Raw genomic sequence first — 15,808 nt, 5'->3', positions numbered from 1 at the left:
GTTAAGGCCTGTAGAACTCTCTCCTTGCATCGCAAAAGGTGTTTTGAATTCACGTATATTTTGAAATTTTCAGTTTTCCTATGAGTCATTAAAAGGAAACATGCCCATTTTAAAATTTAAAGTTTTTTTTTAAAAAATAAGCATATCTTAAGACCAGAGAGAGACTTTTGAGAGTATAGAAAATTGCTAAATCAATGGTAAAATGTGAGAACACCAAAATGCTGGAAATCACTGCTTTAGGGAAGATTTTATTTGACATAATACTTATTTTTGTCTTGTTCAACCGTTGATGATACTGTAATTTGATTTTCGTATTTTTTTTTCTTGAAATCGCAGTTTTTAGATTTGGAAGGCAGCTGATGTCATGTGGATTGCAAAGCATGTAAATATTTTTTATATCATTTCTAAAAAAGTTTGTTTTCTGCCTGGATGATATTTATGGGGAGGAAATGTTGGCCCTTACCATAATTGACTCTTCCATTAGAAAGCTGTGTGTTTTGGGGGGCACCTGGGTGGCTCAGTCGGTGAAGCATCGGGCTTCAGCCCAGGTCATGGTCGCATGATTTGTATTCAGCCCCAGCATCATCCGGACCTGTGCGTCTGGAGCCTGCTTCAGATTCTGGTTCTCTGGTCTCTCTCTGCCCCTCCCCCACTCGTACTCTGTCTCTCCCTTTCTCTCTCTCAAAAATAAACATTAACACTTTCTAGAAAAAGAAGAAAGCTATCTGTTTTAAAGCTCTGTTTTGAAGCTGATCTTCAGTCCAGGCCCTACCTTCCTTGTCATTGCTCTGATGATTAGGATTTCAGACCTCTTAGCAGATGCCTTCTGGAATCTGTGGTAGCAGCGAACACATTTCTAGTGTGCTGTTGCAGAAAGCAGCTTCAGTAAAGGACATTTGATAATTATTTCTGTTCATCTTCATCTTGCTGCTTCCAACACCTTTGTCTAGGCTGTTAGGTGATTTTGACTCTTCTGTTACCTGTAATATTTGCACAATATTTCTAGCATTGTGACAACTGAAAACTTGAAACTTTTCTTTCTCTTTTATTTTTTTTTAATTTTTAATGTTTTCTCTATTTCTGAGAGAGACAGAGACAGCGTGAGCAGGGGAGAGTCAGAGAGAGAGGGAGATACAGAATCCGAAGTAGACTACAGGCTCTGAGCTAGCTGTCAGCACAGAGCCCGATGCGGGGCTCGAACCCACGAACTGTGAGATCATGACCTGAGCCGATGTCGGATGCTTAACCGACTGAGCCACCCAGGTGCCCCGAAAACTTGAAACTTTTCAAAATACCTCCTGTGTATTCATTTAACCAATTCTGGAAGAATCTGGTGATGGTGCAAAAGATAGTTGTTTCCACTGCTGCCACCAGATTGGGTTTGTTCGTTCAGTCTTTCATTTCATTTGTCTTTGAAAATGTTCTTCTCAAGCATACTGTTGGAGATTTCTTAAATATTCTTCGAGGATCCAATTCACATGCTCACCTGTCCCACCAAATTAGTAAACCCAACAAAAAAAGAAATTGGGTTAGGGTGGTAAGTGAGGCCCCTAAGTGGATTTTAAGTCATTGTTTCCTTCTTTCCTGAATGCTTATAAACCTTTTCAAACTCTAGATGTGCGTGCACTGAAGATCAGTGTCAAGCTCTCCTGTTTTGGAAGTTTGGCTTATCCCCTGCTGAGTTCCCATATTCTGGGTTGTGTGCTCCTGTCGCTCAGAATTCCAGACAGTGACTCTGAAACAGCAAGCAAGTTTCCTCAGTACCCAGGGAAGTAGTTCATCTGATCCTGAAGACTCCAGTGAATTGATCTGAGATAGGTACTTGCTCACTATCTTAGGGGTTTTACTGGGGACTGACTATTGAAGTACCCTTACCAGATTACTGTTGTATTCTCCAGCATGCAGAAAGGCCTGTGAACACAGAATTAGCTAACTTGATAACTCAGTAGAACATTTTCTGCAGTGAATAAAATTGTGTGACATCTGATGAGGGGACTACAAGTCACTTACCTTTCCCCTATTTGTGATACGCCTTTGAAAACGTGCCAGTAGCTCCTTTCTGCCTAGTTGCAGAGTGGAATATGGAACAGGAGAAGCAGCCTTGCCATTCGCTTGTCACAGTGGTTCACATAACAGTAGAACAGCAGGCAGTGGTGGGGAAATGAAATTGTGGATGTTGGACTCAAATACCTTCTCCCTCTCTGTTTTCCAAAGCTCTGTGTTAGGAGTTGGATTCAGAGAGAAGTTGAGAGCTGGCAGGTAGTAGGTGGTAGCTAAGAGGACTTTTTAATGGATTAACATATTGCTTCCCCTACCTCCTCTGCGTAGTTGAATTTGGCTTATGAAAGTGGCAAGAAAGCATTTATCTATTTTTTACTTTATAACGTTTACTCATGATGCCAACACAGTGAATTTTATACTGGTGTAGACCCGTTACTGTCTCCTTCCATGTGCATACTGTGTGCCTAACTCTGGCATGTCACTCTGCCTAAAAGTGGTCAGACCTCAGAGATAGTTGGAATGCATCGATTATGAATGAATCAATTATATCTATTAACATCAGTGAAAAACTTAAAAAACCGCAAAAGCCTTTGTTAACAGGAGACTAGTCAAATGATATCCGATAAAATTTATATCTTTTTATTTAATTATTGTTCCTCTAGTGGCATTATGTGCTCCTGACAGCTGGAACTGAAAGATTTACACAGCCTATAAACAACGACATAAAACCTTAGACTACTTAAACTTTTCATAACATCTCTTCCATACATACTTATTAAAATAGTGAATTTTCAGAACTCTTTGACTATCTGCTCCATGGCCTTCTGAGTAGAATCTTCAGTCTAATTTTGAGTGGTGATGTTCCCCTTGACCAGGCAAGTTGTTTTTATGGACCAGTTTCCTCCCAGGTAGAAAACAATTGTTTGGGAATCAGTAATTGCCTAACAAAATCCTTCAACATAACGTGATGATATACAAATACCCTAAACATAACAATTATTGTATTTTTCCTTATATATTCTGATGAATGTGTTTTTGTGGTATTTTGCCAAGCTAGGAAGTGAAATCACATGGATGTCGGTGAGTACCCCATGGCAGCTGTTACTTCCTGTCGTTCGTTCAGAGTGAACTATAACTTGGAAGCCTTCTTTAGGTAAGAAAGTTGGTAGTTTGAAAGAAGAATCAGTTTTTTAAACAGTCATGTATGTTTAGGTTGAAATTTTTATATCTTGGTTTTCAGGATAATAAAGATCAATTTGTCTTGCATTCTAAAATATACTGGTGCTCATGGGAGCTAAATTGTATAAAACTTATGATTTGTGGGGGCACTGGGTGGCTATTCAGTTGAACGTCCAACTCTTGATCTCCGCTTAGGTCTTGACTTCAGGGTTATGAGTTCAACTATTGGGCTTCATGCTGGGCATGACGCCTACCTAAAACAAAAATGCTTTGTGGATGAGTTTTATACTCTGAGAATAAATGTACACAAGGAAAAAGAAAATTAAAATGTTATGTTTAGTAGAGTTACTGGTATTCATTTAATGTCTGTTATTTCTGGTGACTTTATCAGTGAATTGGCAATTTAATATTTTACCGAATAAACAATTAAAACAATCCATGTTATGTCGAATCAGATATAATGTATAACACAGTCCCTTTCGTTACAACTGCAAGACAGTTTTCTAGCCTGATATATGGGTGAAATTTTTGTTTTACTTGTGGTTTCACTGCTTTTCCAGTGAAGGATGATATTAGGAATAACTTTTTGGGATAACTTAGTGAAATTTTAACAATTCTTTCTGTAAGCTTAACAAATAAAACACATACAAGCAAAATATTTATAAATGTGGTCTCCGAGTTTAGGATACACTGTCCATTCTTTGACCTTACTTGGGCCATCGGATTTCATTTTAGGGAATTAAAATTAAAGAGTAGGTCAGCAATTTCAAAATAAGTTGAAAAAACTTACTTGGAAAAAAACAAAAATAAGCATATTTTGAATATGTTTTGAATTGTTGATGTCAGCATTTCATATATTTTATGTCTTATTACTGGACCAGTTCTCAGTCATGCACATCATTGGTTGAAGCATACTAAAATGTGAGTGTTAGCTCTTTTACCTGAAATTTGAGATATAACTTTACAACTATTTTTGCTTTTCACTTCAGTTTTTAAAGCCCTAACGATGACATTTCATTTTTTCAGTGACTTTATAGGCCTGTCCTGCTTTGGGGATCCAGCTCTCTCTTAATTAAGAAATGTTGCACATTAGACAGAGATATATATATATATTTCTAATGTTCATGGATGATAAAAGGGTTAAATAGTTAACCAAAGTTAAATAAAGTTCAGAACCACTCTTAGCATTATTTTGCCTCTCAAATGTGTGCTTAAACATTTTGGATTCTTATGTAGAACATACATACAGGATAACCCTATACACTTGGGTATATCTGGACCTGAAATTTGTTGGAACGTAGTGTATCTTAAGCTGGCTAATTCCTGGAGATTCATCATGACTTTCTCTCAGAGAAGAATGCTCCTTCCTTTGCTGTTTTACATTTGCTAGTGAGTGGCAGGTGTATTGTTTTCACTGGCTCTGTCCCTGGTGTGTCTAACTTTGGTAGAGCTCCTGTGTCCTGGGCGTCACCTGAAAATTGTGCTTCAATTTAAGAAATGAAATTAGTTCAGAAGAGTGCACTGAACAACTTAATATAACAACGACTGCCACATTGATTAAGCCTTTACTATGTTCTGGTACTTAGGGTACTCTGATCCTCTCAATAGCCTTATGAGATTGGGTTCTGCTCTTCTCCCTGCTCTTCAGATGAGGAAACTAAGGCTTAAATTGGCTCAGACAAGATTGCACTGTTAGGAAATGGTCCGGCTGGGACTCTTCCAGGCCTATGCTTTTGATTACATTTTACTGTCTTTCCGAACCCCCAGGAGTTGTTAGCACAATTGTATGTGATGCTTCCTTCTCTGTAGGAGTTAGTAGGAATACGGTAATTGACCAGGAATGAACCTGGGACACACACTGCTTCCTTAGATACTTCCTTTTAGAAGCCTCCCAACCACTCCCTCTCATTCACACGCTCAGTCACATGCCATTGCCTTATTCTTCCAGTGCAATTTGTACCAGTTTCAGGGAGGGCATTCCTCATGATATCTCACCATTTGACTTTGCTCTCTTTGAGAGCAAGCTCCCTGTTATCTCTGTATCCCTAGCACGTGGCAGTACCCATCAATGTGTGAAAGTGGAAGATTACTATTAAAATTTGTTAAATGGTTTTTCATTTTCTGATGTTAATCTGTACAATTAGAGGACACATGTCTAGGAAATGTTGAAAGTATTATCACTGAACATCTTTTAATGTTTACAGAATGAAGAGGAACAGTTTATCTCTTGTGAATAAAATTGTCCAGTCCTCACCAGCAGTGAAGCAACCGAAAGTTGGGTTCTACTCTTCTTTCAACCACACCCTCATGCACAGTGTTATAGACTGGGGGAGTTTGCCTCACCATGTGGTATTACGCATTTTCCAGTATCTTCCTTTAATAGATCGGGCCCGGGCATCTTCAGTATGTAGGAAATGGAATGAAGTTTTTCATATTCCCGACCTTTGGAGAAAGTTTGAATTTGAACTGAACCAATCTGCGACTTCATATTTTAAGTCTACCCACCCCGACCTCATTCAGCAGATCATTAAAAAACATGCTACCCATCTCCAGTATGTCAGCTTTAAGGTAAGAAAAGTATTAAACAGAAAAGACTCGCATTTCGGCAATGTCATTTTTTTGTTGATCTAGATCCTCATACTGAAGCAGTCAGTGAATTTTGCAGAAGTTTTATTCTGAACAATTTCCTGTTTTTCTGTAGTTATTTGCATAGACTGTGGTGTGGAACTTGAGCTATAACTTAAACTTCACTTTTCCTTCCTCTGGGTGGTACTACTAAAATTCAAGTCATCGTAAAGGATTTGAAAGTATGGAGCACTTAGAAAGTTACTTCGTCATCAGCTCTATTTCTCACTTTTTGTCTGAGACCTTTGTATAAAGAAAAAATACTGATTTGTTTTATAGCTTGATGAGGTAAATACAGTTTTGCAATTGAATTCTGTTAAATAGTTGTATTGCCAATAACTTTTCTGATAACTTACCTTCTGGAAATTTAAGATTTAAAATTGTCTTTATAGGTTGATAGCAGTACTGAATCAGCAGAAGCTGCCTGTGATATCCTTTCTCAGCTGGTAAATTGTTCTATCCAGACTTTGGGCTTGATTTCGACGGCCAAACCAAGTTTTATGAATGTGTCAAAGGTAAAGGTGCAAGGCTTTTTTGTGAGATAAACAAAAGTTCTCAAATATTTCAATCTAGGCAAAAAATGATTCTTTTCCTAAAAATAGATGGTGTCATCCTTATATTCAGAGAGTTACTCGAAGCACTTTTCTCTTGACTTCTTTTTGCTGAAATAGCTTATGCACAATTTCATTCTTATACTTTGTAATTTTAATAATTGTTTCTGCAGTAGCTATGATTGATGTAAAATTTAGATGTTATACGTAGGATTTTTCAAGTGCCAGTTTACTTAGTTACTTTGAATATAGAGTGTGTATGGCCAGTAGTGGATGTTTTTCTTGTAATTTTATAGCTTCTGTATTGGAGATAGAAGAGCATAATAGTAAATGAACTGTACTAATTAGGATAATTGGTTTCTGTGTAATAGAAACTCTAAAACGATAGTAGCTTACACAACATGGCTGAAATTTATTTCTCTTACATTAAAGAAATCCATGCATGAGTGTAGCGGGTAGGAAGCTGTTGGGATCTCGAGCTCCTTCCAAGCATTCCATTTTCTTTAAGGCATTCTCTTCATTTTCACGGGCCAAGATGGCTTTCTGAGCTCCAGCCGTCACATCCTGTTTTAGGCAGCCAGGTAGAAGAAATGGGGAAAGAAGGGTATGCCCCCTGCTTTTCAAGGACACTAGCCATGGGCACCACATAGTGCTTCTGTTGTTATCTCCCTGGCCAGCACTTAACAGTGTGGCCACACAAGATTTCTGGTTGACCTGGAATGTTTTTTAGCTCGCTGGTAATGTGCCCAGCTAAAAACTGAGACTAGATTACCAAAGAAGAAGGGATGAATGGTTGTTGGGAAGCAGTCAGCAGTCTCTGCTGCATAAACTAGTAGTTGTCTTCATTCAGGCTTCAGCTTGCATGCCATCTCGTCAGGCCAGCATTCCTTGACCAGTTTTGCTAAAACAGCACCACCTCCCCCATTTACATTCTACTGTATTGGAATAGTTTCTTCATAGCATTCATTAGTACCTGAAATTACCTTATTTATTTAGCATGTTTATTCTCTTCCCCTAGAACAAAACATAAATTCTTTGAAGGCGGGGATTCTGTTTTGTTTATTTACCATTGTAAACCTAGAGTTAGAGTAGTGCGAGGTATATAATAAACACTAAGTTATGGGTGCCAGTAAAACTGGCTAGTTGAAGAGGACAGAGGAATAGTAGCTTCGTCTCTCTCATAAACTAGGTCATAGCTTCCAGGCCTTTCCACTAGCCTGTTTATCTTTTAAGAGATAGAGAAAATGGGTCATTTGGAGATTAGATTAATATAAGCCATCAGGTGGAAACTTACTACTTCTAGGTAATTATTTCCTTGTATATGAATGATGGAATCGGATTAGCTTGAAATTCTTAGATTCTAAGCTGTCTCCAGTGCAGCAGATCAACTTCATATCTGGGTTAGTTGATGCATTCACCAGGGTAAGGCACCTGTGATTAGCAGACTTCCTTTCAAGCTCTGTCCCCACAGTAAAATTAGCTGAGTGACTTCCGGCAAAGTCACGCATCTCTCTTGAGTGTCAATTTTTTCACTTGTAAACTGGGGAAATATAAAATGCAACAACAGTATTTTGTTAGGTATAGGCATAAAGAGTGCTAAAGGAATATATGGATACAATAATGAATACTAAATGCTCAAATACATCCTTCAGGACTATAAGTGTCCATTGAGAATTGATTAAAGAGAAAGTAAACCTTACATTTCTTAAGGAAAAAGTGATGTATTTCTCTAATAATTTTTGGCACAATAAAATTTGGTAAAGAGATCTAGCCATCCACCATTTAAAAATTGATATACGGGGCGCCTGGGTGGCTTAGTCGGTTAAGCGTCCGACTTTCGCTTAGGTCATGATCTCGCTGTTCGTGGGTTCTTGCCTCTCGTCGGGCTCTGTGCTGACTGCCAGCTCAGAGCCTGGAGCCTGTTTCAGTCTGTGACTCCCTCTCTCTGTGACCCTCCCCTGCTCACGCTGTCTCTCTCTCTCCTAGAAATAAATAAAAAAAAAACATTAAAAAATAAATAAATAAATAAAAATTGATATACATCAATTTACAATTAGTATAACCCAGTATGTTTTATCATAAATGAATTGAGACTTCTAACCAATTTGGTCATTATTTTTTTAAATTCTTTAATGTTTGTTTATTTATGAGAGAGAGAAAGGCAGAGACAGAGCCCAAGTAGGGAAGGGACAAAGAGAGGAGACAAAGAATCTGAAGCAGGCGCCAGGCTCTGAGCTGTCAGCACAGAGCCCGACATGGCACTCAAACTCTCCAGCCATGAGATCACGACCTGAGCCAAAGCCCAGTGCTTAACCAACTGAGCCACCCAGGTGTCCCTCCAATTTGGTCATTCTAATAGGGGTAATAGAATCTTTGGTAGAATCCAGATGGACTTTGAAAAAGGAAAAATAATGCATGGATTTGGTTTTCAGACTTTCTATCTGTGTCAAAAAATATTGGATCTGAAAACTTGGGAAACTGTATGCATTTTGGAGCCTTTATTTAATTTTCTAGCAAAAAGCATATCACTAAAGAATAGGATCATTTATTTATTCATCAACAAATATTCATTTATCTCCTACTATGTGCCAGTATTATTTTAGGTACTAGAAGTATAGGAGTGAATAAAACAGATGAAAAGTCTGTTTATTCTCTGGCAAGAGTGGAAAACAGTCAGCCAATGAATAGTTTAGGCTCCACAGGCTGTAGTTCTGCAGCTACTCCCCTCCAGCACTGGAGTGTGGAAGCAGAGCAGACGTAGACAGTATGTAAGAGAAGGAGCACGGCTGTGTGCAAGCCACACATCAGTTGTGAACACTGGAAGTTTCGTATAATTTTCACGTGCCACAAAATATCATTCTTTACAAAACTTTTTTCAACCACTTAAAAATATAAAAGCCATTCTGAACTCAAGAGCCATATAGTAACAGACTAGGTTGGATTTGGCCAGCAGATCCTAATTTGCCCACCCTCTTCTAGGAAAGAAATATGTGTATATCCTCTTAATGTCACATGCTTAAGGTTAAAAGTAAATGGAAGATGTGTGTATGAAATCTCAGAAAAATCTTCCTTTCTCACCATTCCATTTATCAGTTGTAAAAGTATAAAAGTATACCTTGTCTTCTACTGACTAATGGTGTCATGAAAAACACTTCTGTGTTGATTGCCTTTACTATGTTTTTGTTAGTATATGTCGATATAAGTAGTTTTAGTGGATTGAAGCTCTAGATTTTTAAATAATGTTTTCATAATTCTTTCCTTATTGCCGTGCAAGTCTCATTTTGTGTCAGCACTTACAGTTGTTTTTGTCAACTCCAAATCATTATCGTCAATTAAAATTGAAGACACCCCAGTGGATGACCCTTCACTGAAGATTCTCGTGGCCAATAATAGTGACACTCTAAGACTCCTAAAAATGAGTAGCTGTCCTCATGTTTCATCTGATGGTACACTTTATCTTTTTAAGCTTGCTTGATGTTTTTTTATTCTACTAATAGTAACAATGTAATTTCATACTGAAAAATACGTGCTTATGAGACATAATTGAAAAAGTAAATTTTTTTAAAAAGAAGTCTTAATCTGCAAGCTAAGCATAATTTAAATTCCTTCTAAAAGTATTTTAGTCATAGGTATACTTTATTATACTTGTATTTTTTATTACTATCTATAATTATATGCCTATGTCTTGCCATCCATCTCAGAAATCATTTGATATCTATTTTAGCAAGTAATGAATAACTAATGTCAAATTTAGATTTACAAAATGTTGTATTAGCATCAGTATGATTCTTGCTTCTTAAGAGTTTTTCCCCATTCCCTGCAGGAATCCTTTGTGTAGCTGACCATTGTCAAGGCCTTAGAGAATTGGCATTGAATTATTACATTCTTAGTGATGAACTTCTCCTAGCCCTTTCAAGTGAAACTCATGTTCACCTTGAGCATCTTCGAATTGATGTTGTGAGTGAAAATCCTGGAGAAGTTGAATTTCATGCTATTAAAAAACAAAGTTGGGATGCACTTATTAAACACTCCCCTGGAGTTAATGTTGTTATGTATTTCTTTTTATATGAAGAAGAATTTGAGGTGTTCTTCAGAGAAGAAACCCCTGTTACTCACCTTTATTTTGGTCGTTCAGTAAGCAAAGCAGTTCTAGGACGGATAGGTCTTAACTGTCCACGACTAATTGAGTTAGTGGTGTGTGCTAATGGTCTTCAGACTCTTGATGCTGAACTTATTTGTATTGCTGAACGCTGTAGAAACTTAACAGCCCTGGGCCTCAGTGAATGTGAAGTGAGCTGCAGTGCATTTGTTGATTTTGTAAGACTGTGTGGGAAAAGGCTAACCCACCTCTCCGTAATGGAAGATGTTTTGGTCCCTGACAGTAATTATAGTCTAGAAGAAATTCACACTGAAGTGTCTAAATACCTGGGGAGAATATGGTCCCCTGATGTCCTGCCTATCTGGTAGTTGGCTACCAAAGATTCTTGTGTTTGTTTTTAAATCAGTAAGATGAGCTTATTTCTGTCTTATGCAGATTTAAATTTTGAGATGCATTGCTGAAATATTTCACGTAAAGTATATTATCATTTGCAAACTGTCTTAATGGATTGCAGCAGAAACATTTGGGAAAAAAAGTAGGAGAAATTTTAAGAGCCAGAAATAATCCATAAACAGGATTTAGACCCTGTATTGTGGATTAGGTAGCTGATAGGCTAAACACTACACATGTTTTGTAGATTAGTTTCTCAGCCTTCCTTAAAGGGACATTTTAGCTTGCTAAATAAATTTATAATGTTGAGCTCTGGATCCATAAATTATGATGTTTATAACTTTATATTGCTTTAATTGCTTCTCTTTCATGTTGGCATTAGTATGTTTTACAAGATACGTAGTATTAAAAACTAAGAGTAAAATAAAAGTATAGGTACAGAGGATGACTTAATTGTACTTAATTTTTAGCACTTTATAAGATCATATTATAATTCAATAAACAATTTGTAATACACTTTGAATTCTACCTTATTACATTAACTTAGAGAAAATGGTCATTAGATTAAAATTAATAGCGATCAGTTTAATAAACATACTGTAAATGTTCATTGATTAAATATGCTCCTGAATTCTTAAAAAGTAAATTTTGCAACGTGTCTTTGGGAGGGAATCAGCATTTACTGACCCTAATCGTCTGTATCTGGAACGTGCTAGAGATCTTTGCAGAAATGATCTTCTAATTTAATTAGTGAGACAGCTAAAACTCTGTAGTAGTTATATATTGCCTCGAGGGTGAAGATCTATCCTTAGAATGACCTACAAGACCCTACATGGTCTGGCGTCTCCCTGCTTTTTTGCCCTCATCTCACCAAGCTTACCCTTGGCCCTTCTGCTCCATGCTCTTTCACTTCCTCAAGACTGGCGTGCATCGTCTAGTCAGAAGGCATGAGGGTGTGCTCCTCTTTCTGCTTGGATTACTGTCTTTCCTCCCTCAGGTCTTTTCCATTAGGTGTCATTTCTTCAGGGAAGCCTCTGACTTTCCACTCTCTGTGACTTCTCTGTGGCACTCAGCACTATTGTAATTTGCCATTTGCTTGTATGATTATAATCTGCTAATTCCACTGCACCATAAGCTTTATCAGTGCAAGATCGCTGTTGAGTTTTGCTCACTGTTGCATCCCAGTATGTGGCGTAATACTTAGCAAGTAGTAGACTCAAAGTAAATTTTACTTAGGTACTTTCATTTCCAGACTTGTGACCTTCTGCCCTCCCCTAACCCTAATATCTTGTTTCTTTCTAAGAAAGCAACTTAAAAAGTTGCTTTAACGCAACTTAAAGAAAAAAGAAATCTTTATTACTTTCTAGTTTTGAACATTTTGTAATTAGGAAAAAATTTTTAAATAGTCTCACCTTTTAAAAAATTTAGAATAGAATACATTGTGGTTTGTAAGTGGTAATTTTTAAAAATTTTTTTAAAGAAGAGCATATTTTAGATCTCTGTTTTTCAGAGAGTGTATTTCTGCAAACATCCTCAGTCCTGCCCCCACGTTCTTTCTCATGGTGAGCTCTGTAAGAGCAGGCATCTTACCTCATTCACCTTGTGTTTGAGGCTCTCAGACCTGTGTGTGATACATTAGTATATTCTCAGTAAATGTGAGTGGAGCTGATATACTGGTTAAAAAACAAAACCAATTTCTTTTCTTTTTTTTTTATTTTTTTTTAATGTTTTTATTTATTTCTAGGAGAGAGAGAGACAGTGTGAGCAGGGGAGGGTCAGAGAGAGAGGGAATCATAGACTCTGAAACAGGCTCCAGGCTCTGAGCTGGCAGTCAGCACAGAGCCCGACGTGGAGCTCGAACCCACAAACCGCGAGATCATGACCTAAGTGAAAGTCGGACGCTTAACCGACTAAGCCACCCAGGCGCCCCCAAAACCAATTTCTTAAAGACAGTTGTTACCATTGCAGAGCATGTCATTTATACCTTAAGGTTCTAGGAGAGTACAGAAGCGGCATATAATAGGGCACTTAAGGTCTGGTTAGGATAACGGGACAGACATAAAGCAAATGGGATAACCAAGATGGAGGGTCAGGCTGGTGGGAGATCAGAGTAATGGTGGAAATGGTGAAGAGGTCAACTGTTCTCACCAGATATTACTCTAACAATATGTGGTTGAGGGTCCAGCAGGAGTATATATACCTGAATGGTAAGGTGGTAGAACACCAGTTGTGGTTTCACCAAAGAGCAAAACAGAGAGGGACTGAAGAAGGGAGATTAAGATGGAGCTTCTCCCTGTTGCCTACTAGCACGGAGCGATAATGAGTGCCAGTGGCCCCTTCTACATCGAACGAGAAGTTGTTGCTCTAAATAGTGGTCTTTAGGGGCCCTGTAGTCAGACCTAGTGAACTAGGCAGTAGAAGATGTGTTACAAGGAAAACTCAGTAAAATTGATCAGCTCACTTACATGACCCTAGTCGGTGTGACTTTTATTGGGTTGATGAATTGAATCGCAAACATTTTTAGGATAACCAAAATCAAGACAAGAAAATAAGAGTATTTTTGATGCATTATCTAATGAAAATGTCTCCATTTACTTTGGAAGCCTATGAAAAGTACTGTTTATTTAAGATTAGAGGATTCTAGATGAAAATGGCCACTTAATCTTGTCCTTCCATTAAATTGCCTTCCTGCAGGAAACTCAAAACATTTTGTAAGTAAAACCTAATTTTGTTTGCATATTAATTTAGTTATCAACCTAATACTTGACACAGTTTTTAAAGTATATTTACAATCACTTTCACAAAGGAAAAATAAGTTATTTAGTACTATCACTTTCCTTTCATTTGAACCTTAACAATACTTTGAAGATGTTGACATCCAGATCTAAAAGGAAAAGGAAATTGAAAAAAACAAAACCCTCTGATAAAATGCACCAGAGGGCGCTGTATTCTGGCTCTTCCTTGGAGAGCAATCCTTGAGTCTAAGGTTTGTATTTCCATTCAACAGATATGAGAGTGCTTATAAGGTGCTAGGCAGAAGGCAGCGTTCTTGCTCTACCTTGGGGAAGCTCTCCGTTCCAGGTAATGAGTCTGGACTTTAAAACAATCCCTTGGGAAAGTTCATTAGTCATTGTTCACACATTTTAGAGCTTCTTTAAAAACTGTCTTCGCAGCCTCTGTACTATTTCCTATTTTGTGTTCTCAGTGGAGCATAGCCTCTGTCCTTTGAAAGCAAATTTAATTTTTGGAAACAACCTAAAGTTATTTGACAGTAAGGAGATTAATAAGGTAGATGATCAAACCAGACAGTGTCGGTTATCTTTTTTTTTTTTAACTAAGAATCAAACGCTTAATTTGCTACCCTTGTATAAAATGTTAAGATATGGTGAAAAATAGTATCTACCTGGAGGTGAGGATAACAGTTGCGTAGTAGAGACTCTGAACCTAGAGTCCTCGTTAACTTGTTTGTCTTGACCACCTCCTGCAAGTCTTGTTCCCACTATAATACCCTTGTGAAATCCCCTTCCCGCTCTGAAATGATAACAGTGACATAACAATAACTTACACTTTTCTGTGTGGTTTCCCTTATTCAGTCCTGAGATAATTAGTGTTCATTATTTGCTTGATCTCCTTTTCATATATTATTATCACACTTGTATGTGTTCCTAAAAATTACATTTTGGTTTTAATTATTTTGACTTTCTAGAAAGAGTATCATATATCATCTTGAGTACTTTTTTTTTTACTGAAAATTGTTATGATTCATCCATTTTATCATGGTTACCTGAGACTCATTTGTTAATGACTGCTATACACTATTCTGTTCTGTGACTAAATCTCACACAGTTCATTTGTCCATAGCAGCTGTCCATGGGGATGTGAGTTATTCAGGTTTTCCCACAACAAATAGTGATATTATGAACATTCGTTTATGTCCAGGCATACAAACACACCTATTCTCCATTAGTAAAGTTCCTTTAGTATATCTGTACTAAGGATGGAATCTTCCCACTGGAGTTTTGTACATTTCAAAAGGATTTAAGCAAAAATTCATGAAAAGTTTCTAGAATGGTAAATTCAACCTACTCATTTCTCACTAACTAAAATCGAGGGAGCCAGATATTGCTGGACCTTTGAATATTTGTATGGTCTTATTTCCCCTTACTACTTGTCCACATAACTAGATTAATCTAAAATTAATAATAATAATTAGTAATCTAGATTTAAAGTGATGTGTAGAGGGGCACCTGGGTGCCTCAGTGGGTTAAGCGTCCGACTCTTGATCTTAGCTCAGGTTGTGTTCTCAGCGTTTTGAGTTCAAGTGTCACATTGAGCACTATGCTGGGCATGAAGCCTACTTAAAAAAAAAAAAATGATGTGTAGAAATAAGTGGCTATAGTATGCATATGGCTAGATGAGGCTAACTGACTTGGTCCCAGGAGACACTTCAGGTTAAGATAGACCTCTTTCTCATTCTGGTGCTTCCTCTAATGTACTTGTCACTGGAATTGAGACTCCAAATGTATTTTCCTGGAATGCCATCAACTATGATTTAGAAAATCTTCTGTTCATGTAGTGTGGGGAGGTGTGGTTGTGCAGACCAGCAAAGTCTGTCTTGTCCCTGCAAGTTCCTCATCCTGTGACCAGTTTGACATCCCTGAACGTGTTGCTGAAATTCTTAAATACCTTAACTCAAAGTTTAACTCTAGTTTATTCACTTAATATTTACGAAGTGTGTATGTGTGTCTGGCTTTGTGCAACATTCTTTTCTTGTACCAGGAAAATAACTTCAGGCTTTTTCTTACTTTTAAGCAGACAGGTAGCTAGTTTTAGAAGTACCAAAAATGCAGCCTGGATAGCTGGAAGTCATATATTTGTTTAGCCTGTGTGTTCAGGACTGAGGAATTTTAAAAAACAAACAAGCAAAACCCCTCATATGATACCATATGTGACAGAAAAATCA

At 37.5% G+C, this 15,808-nt stretch overlaps 1 protein-coding gene across 1 annotated transcript; it reads left to right on the top strand.

Moving 5' to 3' along the window:
* The first annotated feature begins 340 nt into the window (after positions 1 to 340).
* LOC120238513 (F-box/LRR-repeat protein 21) lies at positions 341 to 11,240 on the top strand. The gene is made up of 7 exons (XM_039242292.1): positions 341 to 382; positions 1,616 to 1,818; positions 3,059 to 3,154; positions 5,385 to 5,748; positions 6,198 to 6,320; positions 9,631 to 9,802; positions 10,180 to 11,240. The coding sequence occupies exons 3-7, from the start codon at positions 3,072 to 3,074 to the stop codon at positions 10,821 to 10,823; spliced, it is 1,386 nt and encodes a 461-aa protein (XP_039098223.1). The 5' UTR covers positions 341 to 382; positions 1,616 to 1,818; positions 3,059 to 3,071; the 3' UTR covers positions 10,824 to 11,240.
* The last annotated feature ends 4,568 nt before the right edge of the window (positions 11,241 to 15,808 follow it).

Source organism: Hyaena hyaena, unplaced genomic scaffold (assembly GCF_003009895.1).
Source record: "Hyaena hyaena isolate Hyena2069 unplaced genomic scaffold, ASM300989v1 scaffold_214, whole genome shotgun sequence".
NCBI lineage: Eukaryota > Metazoa > Chordata > Mammalia > Carnivora > Hyaenidae > Hyaena > Hyaena hyaena.
The sequence above is the reverse complement of the archived record's forward strand: the minus strand, read 5'-3'. Positions and strand labels throughout refer to the sequence as shown.